This window comes from Lynx rufus, unplaced genomic scaffold, assembly GCF_022079265.1.
Source record: "Lynx rufus isolate CCGP_SWC_20201006 ecotype Redwood Valley unplaced genomic scaffold, mLynRuf1.p SCAF_7, whole genome shotgun sequence".
In the NCBI taxonomy this organism is placed as follows: domain Eukaryota; kingdom Metazoa; phylum Chordata; class Mammalia; order Carnivora; family Felidae; genus Lynx; species Lynx rufus.
In genome coordinates, this window is record NW_025814889.1 from 52,644,603 (window position 1) to 52,664,548 (window position 19,946).

The 19,946-nt window shown below is 36.2% G+C and overlaps 1 protein-coding gene across 1 annotated transcript in view; it reads left to right on the forward strand.

Moving 5' to 3' along the window:
* The window catches only part of PLEKHA5 (pleckstrin homology domain containing A5), a 242,328-nt gene that overhangs the window by 174,509 nt on the left and 47,873 nt on the right, over nucleotides 1-19,946 (forward strand). The window contains exon 12 of the mRNA XM_047066453.1: nucleotides 86-169. Coding sequence (XP_046922409.1) covers nucleotides 86-169 — 84 coding nt within the window. The remainder of the gene's footprint in view (nucleotides 1-85; nucleotides 170-19,946) is intronic.

The window sequence follows — 19,946 nt, forward strand, 5'->3', positions numbered from 1 at the left end:
TTAAATGATACTTTATAATGTAAATTTAAGATTTCTCATCATTGACATTGACCACAGAATTTATATTGTACCTTTATTTTCCTAGCATGTCTATGTGCCTGACAGAAGGTCAATGCCAGCTGGCCTGACTTTACAGTCTGTTAGTCCCCAGAGCCTCCAAGGCAAAACGGTGAGTTCAGTATTTTTATTTATCATATCATGTTTTATTTATGTGCTACACATGATAGCACATATCTTACAGAGCATTTAAGTTTGAATTTTCAGAGAGGTTCCTCCCAAAGAAAAACCGTTGCTACTTTTGTGAAAGAGAGCTCATCAGAAGAGTTTGGGATCGTGCAGCCACTTCTCTATCTGACTAGAGAAATCTCCCAAAATGTCATATTGCCTAAATATGAGATTATATTTTCAGGGCTTATTGTATAACCTGGGTGGGTTTCTTTACTTCATTGGATGTGGATTACCTCCTTCTTTTTTTTTTTTTTTTTAAGTTTGTTTATTTTGAGAGAGAAAGGGAGCACACAAGTGGGAAGGGACTGAGAGTCCCAAGCAGGCCCTGCACTGTCAGGGCAGAGCCCAACATGGGGTCTCGAACCCACGAACCGTGAGGTTATGACCCAAGCCGAAATTAAGAGTCAGATGCTCAATTGACTGAGCCACCCATGTGGTCCGATTCCCTCATTCTTAAAACAGAAGTTGGAGTTGTTGATTAGTGGAACAAATCTAGCAAGCAACCGTGTGTAGTCACAGTATGGGCCTATTAAGAAGTCTCTCCTGGGGCGCCTGGGTGGCGCAATCGGTTAAGCGTCCGACTTCAGCCAGGTCACGATCTCGCGGTCCGTGAGTTCGAGCCCCGCGTCAGGCTCTGGGCTGATGGCTCAGAGCCTGGAGCCTGTTTCCGATTCTGTGTCTCCCTCTCTCTCTGCCCCTCCCCCGTTCATGCTCTGTCTCTCTCTGTCCCAAAAATAAATAAACGTTGGAAAAAAAAAAAAAAAAAGAAGTCTCTCCTAGGGGACACTTGGGTGGCTTAGTCAGTTAAGCATCCGAATCTTGATTTCAGCTCAGGTCCTGATCTCACAGTTAGTGGGATCCAGCCCCACATCAGGCTCTTTGCTGGCAGCATGGAGCCTGCTTGGGATTCTCTCTCTCCCTCTCTCTACCCCTCCCCCACATTCATTCTCTCTCTCAGATGAATAAAATTTAAAAATTAAAAAAAGTTTCTCCCATAAATTTTTGCATAGATTAACTACTTTACAGAGGAAAAACCTGATTTACATATTTATGCAGAGAGAGACTATAAAAATACTAGGTGCAAGCAAGTACTTACCATTACCATTTCATTGTCAGTATTATGTTCAAATTGGGAAGGAGTTTTTATTACCAGGACAGTGTTATTCTTCACATTAAATAGAAAAGATGACTTTCATTACTTCATTTTATTTTAATGGCATTGTTTTATCTGTGCATTAATATCAGTAGGTAGTCTCAGTTCCTGTGAAGATGTGATTTGAGTAGGTAGTCTCAGTTCCTGTGAAGATGTGTTCATTTAAAATTCTCTTCCTGCAGGAATCAAAACAAATTCATCTTACGTGTTTTGCAGATGTTGTTTTATTTCATCTCTGAGTCTTTTACATGCTAAGATATAAGACAGGTGTCCTGGCTTTAAACTGTTTCCAGCTTATTTATTAAAGGTTATAAATATTGCTTGAGTAAAACTGAAAACTTTTAAATGTTGTAATTTTTAAATATTAGATTGGTGATCTGCCAAGAAACATTTATCGTAAGATAATGCTAAGTATCGTCTTATGAATTTTTATCTTCTGCCTTGCTCCCTCTAGTGGATAGTTAGGATAAAATGTACTTATCACCTTTGTGGGTCAAAAAATGTACCCGTTTTTATTTTGCCTCAAAATTCAAATATGTAGCAAACTTACTGGAATCTTTCATCCTTTTGAAAATGTCTTAATCTTTTTAACTCAGTAAATAATAAACTAGAGTTTCAAAATTCCTTCTTTTGATATTTTTTTCAAATACCACTCTGGGTCTTAGACTGTCTGAATCCCTTACACGACCCTACCTTCTCCTTGGCAAGACCTCAAGAGCTTGATATGGTGGTCATAAGACCTGGGCTCTCCCATAGTCACGAGGTCACCAGATGTGGTTGGCATCAGAACAAAAGCAGTTATTCTTCTCCTGTCGTGAAATTTCTTCCTTAAGTCACACACATACACATTCTTTTACTCTTTAATATAAAAGAGCATTGTCTCATCTACATAGATAGCTTTATCTGAAGAATCCCGTAGTAACTCTTACTTCTGACATTTTTCTCACCTAAATGCAATAATAAAATTTCATATAAAATTTCAAATAACAGTTAAAAATTATTTCTGTCCCTTAAAAAAATTGTATAGAATATAAAGACATGGCAAATGAACAGAACAGAAGAGAGCTGGTGTAATACTGTGTTATAGGCAATATAAATCAATCTCAGGACCATTTTTTGGCCTGGAAGTTTTAAGACCATGCTGTAGCCCTGAAGTGATGAGTCTCTCTCTTGCCCATCTGCAGTTTTTAATCATAACAAAGCTCACAGAAACATCAAATAATGTTTTACGGCCTATAAGACTGCCAATGACCATACTTTATTGCATTTCTAACAAAGAAAAATGTATCAGATTGGCCTGTTAAGGAATTTTATCTACCTTTGAAAATTTATTCGTCTTAGTGTTCATAGTAACCAATCAGGAACCAGAGTGTGGGAGGAGAGTTTATGTACTCATGGAACCTTTCTGTTGGTATTAAATGGTGTCCTTCCCCCCCCCCTTAAAAAATAAAAACTGATCTTTGGTTATTTAAAATATCCTCTGAATGCATTAGCAGTGACATTTAGAAATATAACTGGGAAGCAATTAATAGACCCCAGGTACTGAGTTTAATATGAAGGTATCATCCAAGTTTTACATGAATTTGAATGCTTTTTATTTACCTTCTGTCTCTAAAATAGAATGTTGGACATGCAGGTATTGTTCTATTGCTGTAAAAGTCTTAGGCATCACTTAAAAATATCTTTTAATGATAATTTTTTAATAACTCTTATGTACAAACCTTTACAGTTGTTTTTTGGCATTGTGCTTTTTAATACTTAACATTTAGTATTCTCTCATGAATTCTGAGAAAGTGCCTTAATATACTGTTGTTTTGCTGTATCTTTTAAAGTAACACTGTTCCTTCTATTTCTCTAGATATCTATGCATTTATGTAGGACCTATCATCATAGTGCCTAGGCACTATGTTTGATGTCAACCGTAAGAGGAAACTTGCCAAGAAATCTTGGTTTAATATCTGTCACTTAAGACAACAATTAATCTGTTTTCCACTGTTTGGATTCTTAAATTGTACTCCTTCAGCCAGAGGAGCTTACGCTGCTGCTAATAAAGCTGAGACGGCAGCAGGCCGAACTGAGTAGTGTCCGGGAGCATACATTAGCACAGCTCATGCAGCTGAAACTTGAGGCCCACAGCCCAAAGGTCAGCTATGAAGAGTTTTGTATGTGTCATCTGCCATTACCACTTACCTTGAGCCATTCGTTAATCAGTTTGATCGGTGTCATTAGTGTTGAGCATGAGCCCATACAATCATTGCAGTGACATTATGATCTCCTATTGACCCTTTGAGAATTCACTTATTTATATGTTATTAAAGGGAAATACGGGTAGGATGGATTTCTTCTTGGCCTTCCAGCCCACTCACCCGCCAACTTTTGGTCGTGAGGAAGGAAATGCATACAGACTTCATTCCCCTTGTACCGTAGCTTCCACAGCTGATGAAACAGATGATTGAAAAGTCCTATAATTTCCTGGAAAGTAATGAGTTGAAAATTGGTTGTAACTGTAATAATACTGCCTTACAAATGTCAGAGATTAAGATATTTCTTTTGTTCTTGACTAAAAGAATGAACACATGCAAACATTTCTCAAAGGGTTTAATAGCCTCTGGTTATATGAGAAACATCCAAAGAAGTCGTACTGTGTCACAGAAAAGTATTAACATGTAAAACTTCTAACATTGAATCTGCTAAAGCCATTTCAAGGATTTTCCTGCTGAATATTTTAGCTTCTGTGCATGTCTATTTAATTTCTTACAAAACTAAGTGTAATTTTTAATAATTTAATATGTCATCTGTACAATTTACAGGGAGCATGTATGTGAAAGTTGTGTACCATGATATAATAGGTTGTGGTAAACTACCTGTTTTTCTTATTTCAAAATTGACCTTTTCATGAATTCTACACCCTCTTTCTCTATCCCTTTGTTTCTTGATTGATGCCTACTAGAATGAAATTCTTTCACATCATCTTCAAAGGAACACCATATATTTGGATCATCAGGTGGGATTTGTAGAATTTTTTTGCTTAAAGTACCTAATAGAACTTTTCAAATGTAGTTTAGTTTTCCAGGTTATTTGGAACTAATAGCATGACTTTTATAAGTAACAGAATAAGAAATTCCTAACGGTGAATTCAGTAATACCAAAATAAACAAGTAAAAAGAATAGTTGTGAGTGTAAGGAGCAATACTGGGTCGCTGGAAAATTGGGAGCCTGAATTCTCCAGACTTCCCTTCTCTTATCCCAAGAAAGCTCCTACTCATTAGGTTTATCTCTGCTTGGGGTTGACCTGATTAAAGAACTAGGTACCAAACTGTGAATGCCTTGTTGGAAGATCAAGAGGGGGCGGGTGTGCTGTGCTCTCAAAGGGTAGTTTCGCTATGGGTGAAAAGTATGGTGACCATTTTTAATTCTGTAACTTCAGCCCTTGTTTGCCATCTCCTGGTGTTTGGTCTTCACTAAGCTCTGTAGAATCATTTTTACAGTGGGCTATAGTTCCTACCATTTCCTCAGTGGTAGCAGTGAGTGCGGATGGTTAGGGTGAATGGCAGTTCATGAACAGGGACTGCTTTTTCCATATTTTAGTTTTTATGAAATTCTCTATTAATATTTAATTTTAATTTTATGGGAGCTTTTGATATGTCCTTAAACACTGAATTTCGTCCTGTGAATGCATTTTTTATCTATATAAATTAAGCTATAACTTGTTTTAGCCTGTTTCAAAACAATTCAAACTTGAGCATTTTACCAAATGAAAGAGGTTACTGTGGAAAATGTCATAAGACAAATGTTTACATATTTATATTTGCCTCCTTAAAATACTAAGGTACTGCTTTAAATTAGTTCTATTTAAAGAGGGATTTTGCATTAGGATGACCCTTTTAAAACTGTTCAATCGTGTTTGATAATTTTTAAAAGAAATGTACTTTTTAAATACAGAGTTTATTTTTTGTCCCACAACATGTTTTTGTCATGATTTTGCCAATTGGAAAGCTTTAGAAATCAGCATTTCATGAGTCCAAATTCCAGTCTCCACTCCAGAGACTGCTGTTGAAATTTAACCACGGTGTATATTCACACTTTGAAAGTAATCTAATAAAGACACGAAGTCTTCCCTCAAAATGCCACACTGCCAAGAAAGCTTCTAAGATGCATTGGTAAATAACTTTCATAAAAGCTCTTTTGTCTGTAAAGCTAGCAATAGTTCTGAAAAATAAGGGGATATTTCAAAAATTAGGTGTAAAAAACAATGATATAAATGTGAATCTAAAGTTATATAGTATCTCTGGAAATAAACCTAGTGGTTCATTGTAATTTATTACTTACCTCAATAAATCAAAACTAGAATTACAGAGACAAAGAGCTTTAGAAAATCCCAGCGCTTGCTAGCTGGCTCAGTGCGTGGAACATGTGACTCTCCGGGTTGTGAGTTCAACCCCCACATTGAGCATAGAGAAACTGAAAAAAAAAAAAAAAAAAAAAATCTTAGGAGGGGCGCCTGGGTGGCTCAGTTGGTTAAGAATCCACCTCTTGATTTCAACTCTGAGCCGTCAGCGCAGAGCCTGCTTGGGATTCTCTCCCTCCTTCTCTGTCTCTCCCTCCCCTGCTTACGCACGCATGCTCTCCCTCTCTCAAAATAAATAAACGTAAAAAAAGAAATCCTAGGAAAAGACAGGTGAATATATTGAAAACACCACCATTTGCTAAGATACTTCTCCTCGACTCCCTTTCCCGGGTTGAGCTGTTTCTTCCCTTTACCCAAGTGACCCAGATCCGATTGAGGTTTCTGTTGCCCTTGGTACTCTGGAAGTGTGCTCCACTGAGCCTTTGTTGTTGGAGAGGACCAGGCTAGTGGTCTACAGGTGGCCTCTAAAAATCTCGACTTTTGAGTGATCCTCTCTATTGCCTCTACACATCAGCAGAGGTTTTCTAGTAGTTGCCTTTTTTTATATTAGATCCTGAAATAAAAGTATATTAGTCCAATTTTAAAATGTAGTAATGAAAAGAACTACAGTAATTGTTTGAATGCTAATTTGCATGATCAAAATAAGACTGTTTCTGATGGAAAAATTTGGGCCATTTTTAGGCAATAAATAGACAATATATAGAAACAAGGTGGAAACTTTGCCCAGAAACTCAGATATGCCTAAATATATAGATCCTTAAGGTTTCCTAAAGAAAAATCCCTCTTTAAATAAATCAAAATTTTTTATGGTTTCAAATAATTACATTTAATGTAAATGAAACATTTACTTTTGAACTGTTCTATATTTTATATCAACAGTAAAGTTATTAAGTTATATAAAAAGAATTCTCGATCATTTTCCGTTTTAATGAAATTTTTTTCATTCAGCTCAAACACTTCTAGTTTTAAAAAAAAAAAAGAAAGCATTTCCAGCTTTTAATCTTGTTACTGCCAGTAACTTATTTTAGATTGCCAAGTCTGTTGTTTTTATAGGCATTATTGTTTGCCCAGTATATAAAAAAATCAGCAGTTTTTTCATAACTAGAAATTGGAAGCTAGATTTTAAAATCTGAAAGTCAAAAGAAAAGGCTCTGGTCACATTTTATACAATATGTCCTACAAATGAACATGCACTAATTAATACTCACTTTCAACACTTGTTCTCCTAGCTCAAATACATCGTTAGAATAACTTAAGGCCAGCAGCAAAATGTAGTCTTTCTCCTGCCTCTTGGGAGCTAGTCAAAAGAAAGTTTTTTATTGATTGAAATTCTCTGTTGCTATCACTGTCCATGAAAAATAGAACCAAGTGTGGTTTCTGAGTTGCTTCAGAGGTAAATTCATTTCTGATATCAGGATGGTTATAACAAATGAAAAATAAAAATGCCTTACCCTGTAATTCTGAAGATCTGCATATTATACAATCAATCCAAAAATCTTGACTTCTGGTCCCCCATAACTTGAGCAGTGTAATTTGGCTTCTGATTAGCCACATTTTGAGGATGAGTTCTGTACTAAAGTGTTTTTAAAAACAACAAAAGCTATACTAATTATATAGCAGAATTATCTTCTGCTTTTTGTTTCATTTTGGAGTACACTATTATCATTTGCTTGTGCTTTTACAGCCCAATTAGTAGACTATTCACAGACTACATTTAATAAGACCAGGCTAGGTTTGTCATTTTTGTGAATTTTAAGATAACCTGTGAATGTACAATAATCCTAACTGGATATACTTCATGTACCTCATCCAGATTCTATTTATAAAATGAATAAATACATAACTTTTTTGGTCAGTCATGAAGGGAGGATTAATAGGAATGGGGAAATGAGAACAATTCCATCCTTTTGTCCATATTCTCCACCCTATTTTAGCTCTTCCTTCCATTTGTTTCTTTCTTCCTCACCTGCTTTTTCTGACTTTCCCCTGTTATTGAGTAAAAAGCAGTTATGAGACAGTTTAGATGATGTTCCCTTTCCCTTCTTCCTAAAACTTTCGGCCAGCTTTCCATGTAGGCAATGATAACAGAAAATGAGATACTAAGAAATTGGTAGGAAGACATGGATAGAAGGATCAAGGAACTTGGGGCCATGCTTCACAGGCCTTTGTCAGTGTGCTGCCCCCTTGTGGGTACACTAAACATATCCCAACCCTTTCCACCACCACTGCTCCTCACCCCACTCTGATTTTATTCTAGCACTCCAGTAGCTAACCTCCTCCTTTAAGAATACTTGCTACAGTAAAAATAATAATAATAATAATAATAATAGAATAGAATACTTGTTATGGTAAATGGAGTTTGACTTCTACACATCTAAGCTTTACTTGCACTGATACTACAGCAGTTATTTTATTTTTTCATCTTTTAAATATAAATACTGTAACATTGAATGCCCTTAAAATTATGACATTCTGCCTTTACCCTTCTCCCTTCAAGAGTCATCATAGTTAATTGCATCAGAAACATTTGCTTGAGAAAGGGAAAGGAGGACACAGATCTAAGCTACACTCAGGTTGCAGATTGTCTCTTCCCCATGTACTCAAAAATTCCTTGTGAAAAGAATATGCCTCTGTTCCAGTAATTAATGAAGTTGATTTACCCAGTTGGAGCTGTCTACCTGCTGCTGGAACATACTTGTTTCCAGATGTAGCATCAAATAGTATATTCTTTAACATCAGATGGCTAAAGGATCTTATTATACTCAAATTCTCTTGGAAAAACTGGACGTTTTTCCTGAAAAAGCAGTTTGCCATAGTATAATAAAAGAAAAATACAGCCCAAGCTTACCTACGGTGTTCTTTGTTGTATAAAAATGTTTAAGGGACACCTAGGTGGCTCAGCATCCAACTCTTGAATTCAGCTCAGATCATGATTTCACAATTTGTGAGATCTAGCCCTGTATGGGGCTTTGTGTTGACAGCACAGAGCCTGCTTGGGATTCTCTGTCTGTCCCACTCTCTGTCCCTCCCCTGCTCACGTGCTCTTGAGTGCACTCTCTTTCTTTCCCTCTCAAAAGTAAATATTTGTGGGGGCGCCTGGGTAGCTCAGTGGGTTAAGCATCCAACTTCAGTTCAGGTCATGATTTCACGGTTTGTGGATTTGAGCCCCGCGTCAGGCTCTGTGCTGACAGCTCAGAGCCTGGAGCCTGCTTTTGATTCTGTGTCTCCCTCTCCCTCTATCCCTCTCCTGTTCATGCTCTGCCTCTCTCTGTCTCTCAAAAATGAATAAACATTTTTAAAAATTTTAATAAACATTTTTTAAAAAATGCTTAAGAGGAGAGGCGCCTGGGTGGCTCAGTCGGTTGCCTGTCCGACTTCGGCTCAGGTCAAGATCTCACAGTCTGCGAGTTCAAGCCTCGCGTCGGGCTCTGTGCTGACAGCCCAGAGCCTGGAGCCTGCTTCAGATTCTGTGTCTCCCTCTCTCTCTGCCCCTAACCCACTCGCATTCTGCCTCTGTCTCTCTCAAAAATAAATAAATATTTTAAAAATAAAAATACTTAAAAAATAAAAATGCTTAAAAGGTGCAACAGCCAATAGCTACATCCTTGTGTCTTATCAATATATTTTTTTTAAGTTTTATCAGATGCTTGTGGGGAAGATAAAATCATTTTGTTTTAATACTAACTTTTAAAAAAACATCTTGAATTGGATGCAAATTTAAAAAAATAAATTAAGTTAAAAAAATAAAATTTAGGGGCGCCTGGGTGGCGCAGTCGGTTAAGCGTCCGACTTCAGCCAGGTCACGATCTCGCGGTCCGTGAGTTCGAGCCCCGCGTCAGGCTCTGGGCTGATGGCTCGGAGCCTGGAGCCTGTTTCCGATTCTGTGTCTCCCTCTCTCTCTGCCCCTCCCCTGTTCATGCTCTGTCTCTCTCTGTCCCAAAAATAAATAAAAAAAACGTTGAAAAAAAAATTTTTTTTTAAAAAAATAAAATAAAATTTAAAAAAAGAAAAAAGAACTATAAAATAGTTTATCCATGAAAAAATAAAAATAAAAAAATCTTGAAGAGTAAACTAAACCTTATAATTTGCAAAGATTTTGTATTAGCATTGAGATTTTATGATGTAATTCTTTTTATAAATACAAATATTTTATGAACTGTGTGCTAAAGCTACTAATGACTTTTGGAAGAAGTCTGATATTCCCCATTTATTCCCCATTGGCTGCTGTGGACATTCCTCACCAGTATGCTTTCTATATCCTTTCAAGAAACAATAGTGAAAAAAACTATGCAGACACAGACTCTGGCCACCTTTAAACATACTTATACCAAGGGAAATGTAAAAAGAAACAATTAACTGAATATATGTAATTGGTACTGGAACCATTCAAGGTAAAAATCCAAGAATACCTTTTTGCATTTTGTTCTTTGTGTTCATGAAAGACAGCTTCCCTATAAGGGAAGAAATGCTAACAAGATGATTGAAGAGATTCTTGATGGCTTTCATTGTTCATGTCAATTCAGCAAGTTTGTTCTGTTGAGCTATTAAGCAAAGATCCCATTTTCTCTAATATTTCAAGGGGTCCTGGAGCTTCTATTTTCAGGGATGATTGAGATAATCTTTCTAGGGGATGTAGAATAGGCATTTGGCAAAAGCAAACTAAGGAAACTAGAAAATTGGAAGTATGTTACTTTAACATTTATTAACTAGTTACATGGTATAGAATATCTGTGTTTTTTTATGCCTTGCTATTAAGAGTGATCCTTTCTCTCCATCACACCTCATTCTTCTTTTTCTGTCTCTCCCTTCCTCTGCATATTTAATCACAGAAATATTGGGGAGAGGGGGATGATACCCAGAAAGTTCTGAAGCAGTGTATGACATCATAATGGCAGAACTCTAAGAAGGCTAAAATAAATTGTGGGTAGATTAGAATTGAAAATTTGGAAGGACTTATATGTGTTAACTCTCTGATCTCTTGGCCTATCAGTGCCTACATATTATTATCATGACTTTCCTATTTCTTACTAGTAATTAATCTATCCCTTTTTGCTAACTGTTTTCACTCATCTCAGCCGTGTTCTTTCAACCGAGCATTTATCCACACATTTTACTAGTTGTCTCTTATTCTTCATCTCTAGCCCCTGGATTTCTCTCAGGAAGCAGAGCCTGTGGTGTGTCCTTGATGTGGGCTTGTTCTCAGGAAGTTTTCTTTGGGAAGTGATACCAAGGCACAGCAGTAAAGAGAGTGAGCAAGGAAGGAGAGAATATATTAGCAACTGCCATAGACAAGTTGGGCCTCATCTGACTACTACTTGTTGATGAAAGAAACACTGCAGAATTGCCCGACTGACCAACAAAAGAAAGCATTTGTACTGGCTCCCATCCTCCTTTGACCAAGGGTTGCCTCTTGAGACTAACTCTCCAACATACATACATTATACATACATTAGCACCCAGTGGGTCCCAATACATGAATTGGTTGGCTCAGCAAGAGTTAAAACAAAAGTTGGGCCAGTAAGATGTGGAAAAAGGCACAAAAGTATCTAAAACACCTCTCTCTGCAGTTCCAGTTATGTGTTTCTAGTTGCTTATGGAAATCTGCACTTGGACATTCTGCCTTCAGTTCATTACCTGCCCAACATATCCAAATTTAGAATTGTTGTTTTATACCTCAGTAGTCGGATCAAAAAGCTAAAAAGCAAAATTAGTTCAAAATACTGCTCACCTTTAACGTGAATGATGTAACATTTATTGAGCACATCATCCTTGGGAAAGAGCTCGTTGGACTTTGGGAAGTATCGGGACCTTTACTTTAGCTGTTTGCTTAGACCTAGAACTGGTTTAAGCCCTCAAGAGAAAAGAAAAAAATGAGACCCAGTCTCCACCTCCAGCTATGGCTGGGAGAGCCTGATAACCAGCCTATGGCAGTCTGATTGCCTGGTGGATGAAAAGAAAAATAAGTAGCAGCCTACCTAGAAGGAGCGAAGGTATGACAGTTCTCTTGTTCCACCACTCTAAGGGTGGAAAGAATACAGATCTACAAAAATGGAAAAATTAAGTCAGCTTCCTGGAGTTATATTATGTTCTCCTAATATCTCATCCACCCAATACCACCGAATATTAAAGTTTAAAATACCTTGAAACTTGAATTTAAAGTATTTTAAGAACAATTTTACTGAAAGCAGGAAAATCATGAGATTCTGTAGATTGTTTAACTGAATACATGATATATTCATGGTGTTTAGTCAGGATTATAGAGGCCATCATAACACCCTATATATACTAAGCTCCTTATTACCATTTAATCACAAAATCTTGGCAATAATAAAAGCACCTGCCACGTTATGTCTCTCAGCTAACTCCAGAAATTTCACAAATTTTTTGCTACAAAATAAGATCTCCTTTTGGTTTATCATCCAAGCCCCCTCTCTATCTACCACCTCCCCAACCTTGAAATTCTTCCTATCCTATCATCCCTTTTTTTCAGCCAGCAACTCACTGTTTCTCAAATACTACTTTAAAAGCAATCCTATTCTCTACACTGTGCACCTGTCCAGTACCTGTTCATCCTAACAGCTTAAGTAACACTTTACAGTTTCCAAAGCACTGGCACATACAATATCCCACTTGACTTCTTCTATGTAAGCCTCTGTAGCATGTGGGCCAGTTACCTTTGTCCCCAGAAGCCAGGTTTCATGACTTGCCCCAAATCACAAAGCTAGGATGAATACATTGTGTTAATGAATTTTCTTCCCTTTTTTTTTTTTAAATCTATTTGACTTCCTTGAATATTAATGGAGTTGTTCTTATATTTTCCTAGATAAGAACATGAAGACAATTTCCCCACCACTCCTAAAATGCATAATATTTATACAGTTCGCTTTTGTATTTATAAAAGCAAATATTTTTGTAGCCCAGTGTCTGTAGTTGTGGCTTCTATCTTATTTTTATTCATTTTTTCAGAACATTCATTCAGCAGAGATTGATGGAGCTCAGTGTAAGGCAGGAAGTTAGTGCTTACAAAGTAGATTCTTTAATTATTTTCAAAGCCCAGGAAGGAAGTAAAGTTGAGCATAAATGCCAAAAACATTTTTAAGATTGGCCTAAGAGTATGATTATGTAGTTAAAACATAAGCTGATAAATCTTTAAAATAATGATAGGAAATCTGCTACTCAGTGCTAATTGTAACTCAGAATATACAATTGCTATTAATAAAACCTAGATCCTTGTATCCAGAAGATATTTTAACTTTGATTTAAAGCTCAAATATATTTTGTAGTAGATTTACCCACGGCCAAAACAAATACCTTTTTTTACTAACAGAGGTATCAGATTTTCACTTTTGGAATATTTGTTCCTTTAAGATGGTATTAAAATACATGCAAAGAAGAGGAAAATATAACCATATCAAACATTATGTCCACAATAAAGCATTTTTACAAAATTGATTTTGAGTTCTTTTAATATTTCTGGTTGGCTGTGAATGCCAGGAATAAAGATGCTAGCATCAGATAGTAATATATTCCGTGAAGCCAAAGGAACAGTGGTTAAGAATAGCTAAACAAGGAAAATAGTTTAAGCCACTAAAGTCAAGTCAGGTTTGTAAAGTTTATCCTGTAGTAAAAGGATTTTAATTAAACAAAAACTTAAAAGACCCTAGGTAAAAAGAGTAGAAACTCACTGTGAGTAAATTACATAAATAAATTATTTGGAAAGACATTAGCTGAGACCTTAAAAGTCTTCTTCAAAATATACTACAGGTATATGTATCTCAAAATGGGGGCCCTAAAAATGTAGCAGTTTTAAGTAAGGTTGTGAGTGTAGAGATTACCCTTCTTTTGTTCTGCTGGGTTCAGGGTATTTTCATAATGTTTCTCAATAAATGGACCTTACCAGTAATCCTGAAGCCAATACTTACTGCATCATCCAGCTTAGAAATGTGTCTGCTTTTTCTTTTAAGGGAACATCAGATATGTTTGACTCCTATGTTAGCGTCCCAATTTGTTATTCCTTTTTTTAAAAATCTTCCTCCCTTCAAGAAAAAGAGAAAATATTATATTGTCTAGCTGCATCTTTCAAAGTACCATTGATTCTTCTGAAATATAATAATAGTAATATTTTCCCCAAATTTTACTTTTAGAAGACGTATATAGCATGGACAGTTTATTCAGATTGCTTTAAAATTTTCACAGTAATAGACCTCAGTATTTTGCCTGATCAGTTATACAGAGACTTATTTACATTCCTCTATTTAAAAAGTCACTTCAGATTTCTCTGCTCCCCGTTAAACAATGAGTAGTTTCAATAGGTAGTCATACCCTTCAATCTCAGGTTCTTGGACTTTCAGATGTTCCTAGAATGAGAGTGAAGGGCATTTACATTGTCATTATCTCAATGACCTGTTTATAAAGACCCCTGCATTCCTCAAAGCTTCACCCTAGGCATGTCAAATTCTTTAGCATTTTAGTCTTTCCACACTTCTTAAGAGTTTATTGATCTAGACACAGGAGGACATTCTTGAGAAATGAATTCTTCAGTGATTAGGCCATCAGGGGTTTTGCTATTGTTAAGACAGATTCTCAACTTAAAAATTCTTTTCCTAAGAAGTCATTAAGAACTGGGGAAAAGTCCATTTTCCATTTAAATGGAAAATGACAGCACAGAAATGGGTCTTCTCATTGGTTATCAGGACAAAAGCTCTGTGGGGTAGATAAGAATCATCCAGACTGCTTGCTCCAAAAAAGGAGGAAGCTGTTAGCACAGCATTTAGACTCAGATTCAATTACAAGACAGAGCTTGAGCAAATGTTTTCTCCTTCTGGGAATAAGACCTAGATCAGGGAAAAAATTATACTATATTCACTTGTCTAGAATTTCTAAACTTACTGTCTACTGTGATAGCCACTAAGCCATATGTGACTAAATTTTAAGTTAGTTACATTTTTATAAAAGTAAAATTCTTTTCCTCATACTAGCCACATTTAAAGAGCTGAATAGGCACACGTCTACAGTATTAGACTACACCAGTATAGAACATTTTCATCATCACAGAAAGGTCTGTTGGACAACACTATTCCGGATGATTTATTATATAAAATTTTTAAAGACCAATTAAGCCACTACTTAATATTGCAGGAGGATTCAAGAATTAATCTTTTCCAAGGCTAAATTATATCAATGACTGTCTTGGTTGGCTCTGCTCACTACTAATCTTTCTCTTTCCTGCCGCTTACCTCCAAAATTATTCAGGAGCATTTATCTCATGATTTAGAATATCCTAGTCCTTCTACATTAGTAGCTTATCTAATTTCTATACAGAGACTTTGAAACAGTTAGGAGTTGCTAGACAAATAGAACAACACAATTGGAAATTGGACTCCTGACACCCCAGGTCCCCCATGATTATGCTTGAGTCCACCAATATTACTAAGTGTGAGATTCATTGGATTTTTTAAGGGAGGTTAGTATCTTAATGCTATATCTCATACAAAGAAAAGATAATTATCTTAATGTAGATGCAATCCTTGTATTTAGATAGTTTGGAATTTTTCGTCCTTTGGTATTTGTGCAGATATCTTGATTAACATTTAATACCATCTCATCAGGACCTTGAAAAATTCCTTACTGGGGACAGTTGAATTAGTCCTCCAATTACTTGAATTAGTGCCAAGATAGTTCTCAAGCCTGATCTCCTATCAGAACTACCAGTGGATCTTTAGAAAAGACAAAAAGAAAGTACAATACTCAGGGCCCTCTTTCCCCTAGTCCCCAGTCAGAATTGCCAGAGCCCAGCCCTCCATATGTTTTTAAATGTCCATAGGCCATTTTCTTTTTCAGTCAGGTTTGAGAACTACTGAGATAAATGACAGTAAACACCAAAGAAAGAAGTCAAGTCTAGTTTTTCTGAAATAAAAACACTATCTTAGTGCTTTTTATCTTTTTCATATGTGGCACACATAGAAAGTGATGATATTTGTGCAGCGCCTTGTCAGGAACTAAATGACACCCTGTCATCAGCAGGTTAGGCCCAGGGAGGACTGAGGTGGTCCCTATCCCCCCACACCTGTAATCCATTCCCAACCCACAGGTGTCAGTTGGGAAGTTCTGCTCAAGAGCCTAGTAAGTATGACACAGATACATAGAATTGTGTTGAAAAGTTTTTTCGTGATGGGTTTTTAAGTTATTTCTGAGAGTAACATCAAAGAATACTGTTTGTTTATATTAGCCCAGCATACTTCAAAACTGAGAAGGAGGCTAGAATTAAGTACCAGACCTTCTAGGTAGTTTTTCTAAACATTTAGACTTTAAAATGTCAAGTAAAAATAGGTGGTTTTGTTCTAAACAGAAATACATTGACATTACCTAAATGTATTTGCAAGATGTTTCCACGTTTGTTTACTTATTTATTGCTGAAGTCAGGAAAATAGTATAATGCCTGAGTCAAGCATTCTAATTTTTATTATTATAAAATAATGTCTTATTATTAATAGCTTTATAATTTATCAGTTAAATGAAACATAAACTTACATTACCTGTTACTTCAAACAAGGAATTAAAGTATTTAGAAGCAAAGCATTTATTTAACTCATTTTCAAGTGAATAAACATGTTCCATGTACTAGTCTTTTTCTTGCTCTGCTTCCTTAAAACAAAATACATCAACTGTTAACACCACTATCATAATACTGTCTAGAATCCTTGTATTCGAACCAAAAGAGAATTGGTGGATTTTTTTTTTTTAAGAACTTGAGAATGAAATTCCAACTTGCTCATGGAGCATTATGTATTTTTTAGGCCATAATTTACTACTTTAATTGAAAAGCTGTTATAAAGTTTACATGACCAAAGCCAGATAGAATGTGCTATTTCAGTGTAAGTTACGGAAACAAGGCAGTTTCTAAGTATTAAAATATACAGTATTTCAGAGGTGTTTCAGTGAGGGGAACCACTAGCCTATTTCTAGGAGCATTGGGAGATAAAGCAGGTCTAGTATTTCCAATTCAATAAATCTGGAAAGAGTGAAAGTTCAGTCAACTTGCTGAAATTGTTTCATAGGGACCAAACTCTCACTATATTGGATCATGATTATTGTGTTCACTTGTCTTCAGCTGTTGCACACCACATGCAAAGGTAGAGCCACCACATACAGGACCACTCACCTTTGAGGATCATTCTTAGCAGCCCATTACTCAGCCACCCTAACAGCTCTTGGTCAGGTAGGTGTGGTGCCCTAGGAAATTCTGAAATGATCCTGCTTCTTCTGCCTTTCCATAGATTGTCTTATCCCATCTCTGTCACCTTTTTGTTTTAATGATATTGTCTACATCAAAGATTCTGAAGTTGCCCATTAGAATTATCTGGGAATCAGGGTGTCTATATTCTTTTCAGGCTCTGCGGGTAGTTTGAGTGTGGGTTCAGAACCCCTGGTCTAAACTTGAATTTTGATTTCTGAAGATGTAATAAAAATGGCAGGGGGGGGGTATTACAAGGTAGTTACATGTATTTATAAATATATTGGGTAGCTTACCTTTTTTAATTAATTAACATATTTCCTAATAAATTTCTGACATGGATACAGATTCCTAAGATAGACTAAAGGTTTATAAGAATAGTTTTCTAGATCAGGTCCTCATTATACTAGATGACTCCAGTAGGGTTCTTCCACCTTAACTCTCAGACTTGAACATGATACGAACACATGGTGCTAAAATTTTTCTTAGCTTCCTTGCATTACCAAAGGGTGTTTGCCAGAGGATATGGTTGTCCCATTAATTTTGTTTATTTCATGTTTACATATTTTTATCCTTGACTCTTTAGTATCTTTTTAAATTAGAAAAGCAGTATCTGGGGGCGCCTGGGTGGCGCAGTCGGTTAAGCGTCTGACTTCAGCCAGGTCACCATCTCGTGGTCCGTGAGTTCGAGCCCCGCGTCAGGCTCTGGGCTGATGGCTCAGAGCCTGGAGCCTGTTTCCGATTCTGTGTCTCCCTCTCTCTCTGCCCCTCCCCCGTTCATGCTCTGTCTCTCTCTGTCCCAAAAATAAATAAACGTTGAAAAAAAAAATGTTTAAAAAAAAGAAAAGCAGTATCTGGGGCACCTGGGTGGCTCAGTCGCTTAAGCGTCCCACTTTGGCTCAGGTCATGATCTCACAGTTCATGAGTTTGAGCTCTGCTTCAGGTTCTGTGTCTCCCTCTCACTCTGTCCCTCCCTGGCTCACACTCTGTCTCTCTGTCTCTCTCAAAAATAAATAAACATTTAAAAAATTAAAAAAAAAAAAAAAGAAACAAAAGCAGTATCTACTCTGGAGGAAACTTGGCAAATGCAGAGAAGTCTAGAGAAAAGAAAGGGGTGCTTTGGGGGCCTTAGTTAAGTGTCCAACTCTTGATTTCCGTTCAGGTCATGATCTCACAGTTTGTGGGATCCAGCCTCACGTCAGGCTCTGCACTGACAATGGAGAGTCTGCTGGGATTCTCTCTCAGCCCCTCCCACCCCCTTAAATAAAATAAACAAACATTAAAAAAAAAAAGTATAGAGAAAGAAAAAGGTAATAATCCACAGTCCCACAATTCAAAATAATTGCAGCTGGGGCTCCTGGGTAGTTCATTGGGTTGAGTGTCCAATTCTTGATTTCACCTCAGGTCATGATCTCAGGGTCATGGGATCAAGCCTTGCATCAGACTCTGTGCTGAGCATACAGCCTGCTTGAGTTTCTTTCTCTGTCTGTCTCTCTGAAATTAAAAAACAAAATAATTGCTGCTAACATTTTTATTCCTTTGTTGTACTAAACTGTCGATTTCTAGAGATGACTTCTAATTTTAATATTTTAGGATTTGGTACGTATATTTGAAATTTTTCATAATGAGAAATAGTTTCAGAAATGATCTCTGAAACACTCTGCAGTCTGTATATTTTAAGTATTCTTTTTACTTTTAGTTTTTCTGTTCCTAAGCTAGTTTCTTCTTGCAAAGAACCCTTCTCAGTGACTCAGTATTTAATAAGCTATGACATGTAAGTTAAACAGACATTTTTAAATCACATATATGGCATCCCTGTATATACATGCATATTTACCATCTCAAAGTAGTACACTAAATAAATCAGGCTTGATTATCCTTCTACAAAAACCATATTGTCCCTTCAAATAAATTTGCCAAGCTTAGAGTATGAACATTGTCCTTAATCTGACTCTATTGAAACTCTGCTTAGAGGTGTGAGCCATGTTGACCTAGTCATTTGACACAGAGGCCCATTTGTGGTGGCAGATTTCCAAGACTCAATGGGCAATTTCAGTTTGACTTTGAGTATCATTTACATTTGGATGCTATCTGATCTCCATTATTTCTTAAAACATTCATGCTCCTGACCTCCACCCACCACACACAAGAAAATCTGAATCCAGTATTCTTTTGACTAATTTCCAGGGCATGTTATTGAAAAATAGTAATGATGAGATTGCTTTGAAAATTAAAATTAGAAGTAGAGACTTAAGCTTACTTGTGCTGTATGAAATGTGTATCCTTACAGTCAAATGTAAGCCAAAACAAAAAGCAGTAACAATTTATTCCAAGATCACCATTTGATTAAGATAAAATAATTAGCATTCCTGTAAAATATAGAGGGTACTTGAAAACATAAAGAGGTCTTAAATTTCTATAATAAAAGTATTTTTTCTCCTAAAGAAAAAAAAAATATCTGTAGTTGTTTATAAGTTACTTCCCAACAACGTAAAAAATGTGTTCTGAACTACATATCAACACATCCTTCTGGGATAGTATTGCAGGAGAGAAAGAGAAGTTTGAGTCTAACTGATAATACAGATGTTAACATTTAAAAAGAAATTATTTAGCTTGAATAAAAAATTGTCTAGATACACAGTTTTCAAGACTTATTTTTTACTTACATGATGCATTTATTAATCTTAAGATTAGTAAACCTTTATTGTAGATTTAAATAAGCCACTAAAGTAGCATTTGTGAACCATGATAAAAATGCTTATTTTCTATACTATGCAGAAGAAAACTATGTAAACTATATGTTGCAAATTGCAATTATAAACAGACTTGTCTGCTTATAAACAGTACAATCTTCATTGGCCTTCTACTCTCTATATGTCATGATGATTCTCTTTTGAATGCTTTAGCTGTTGAGTCCAGAGCCT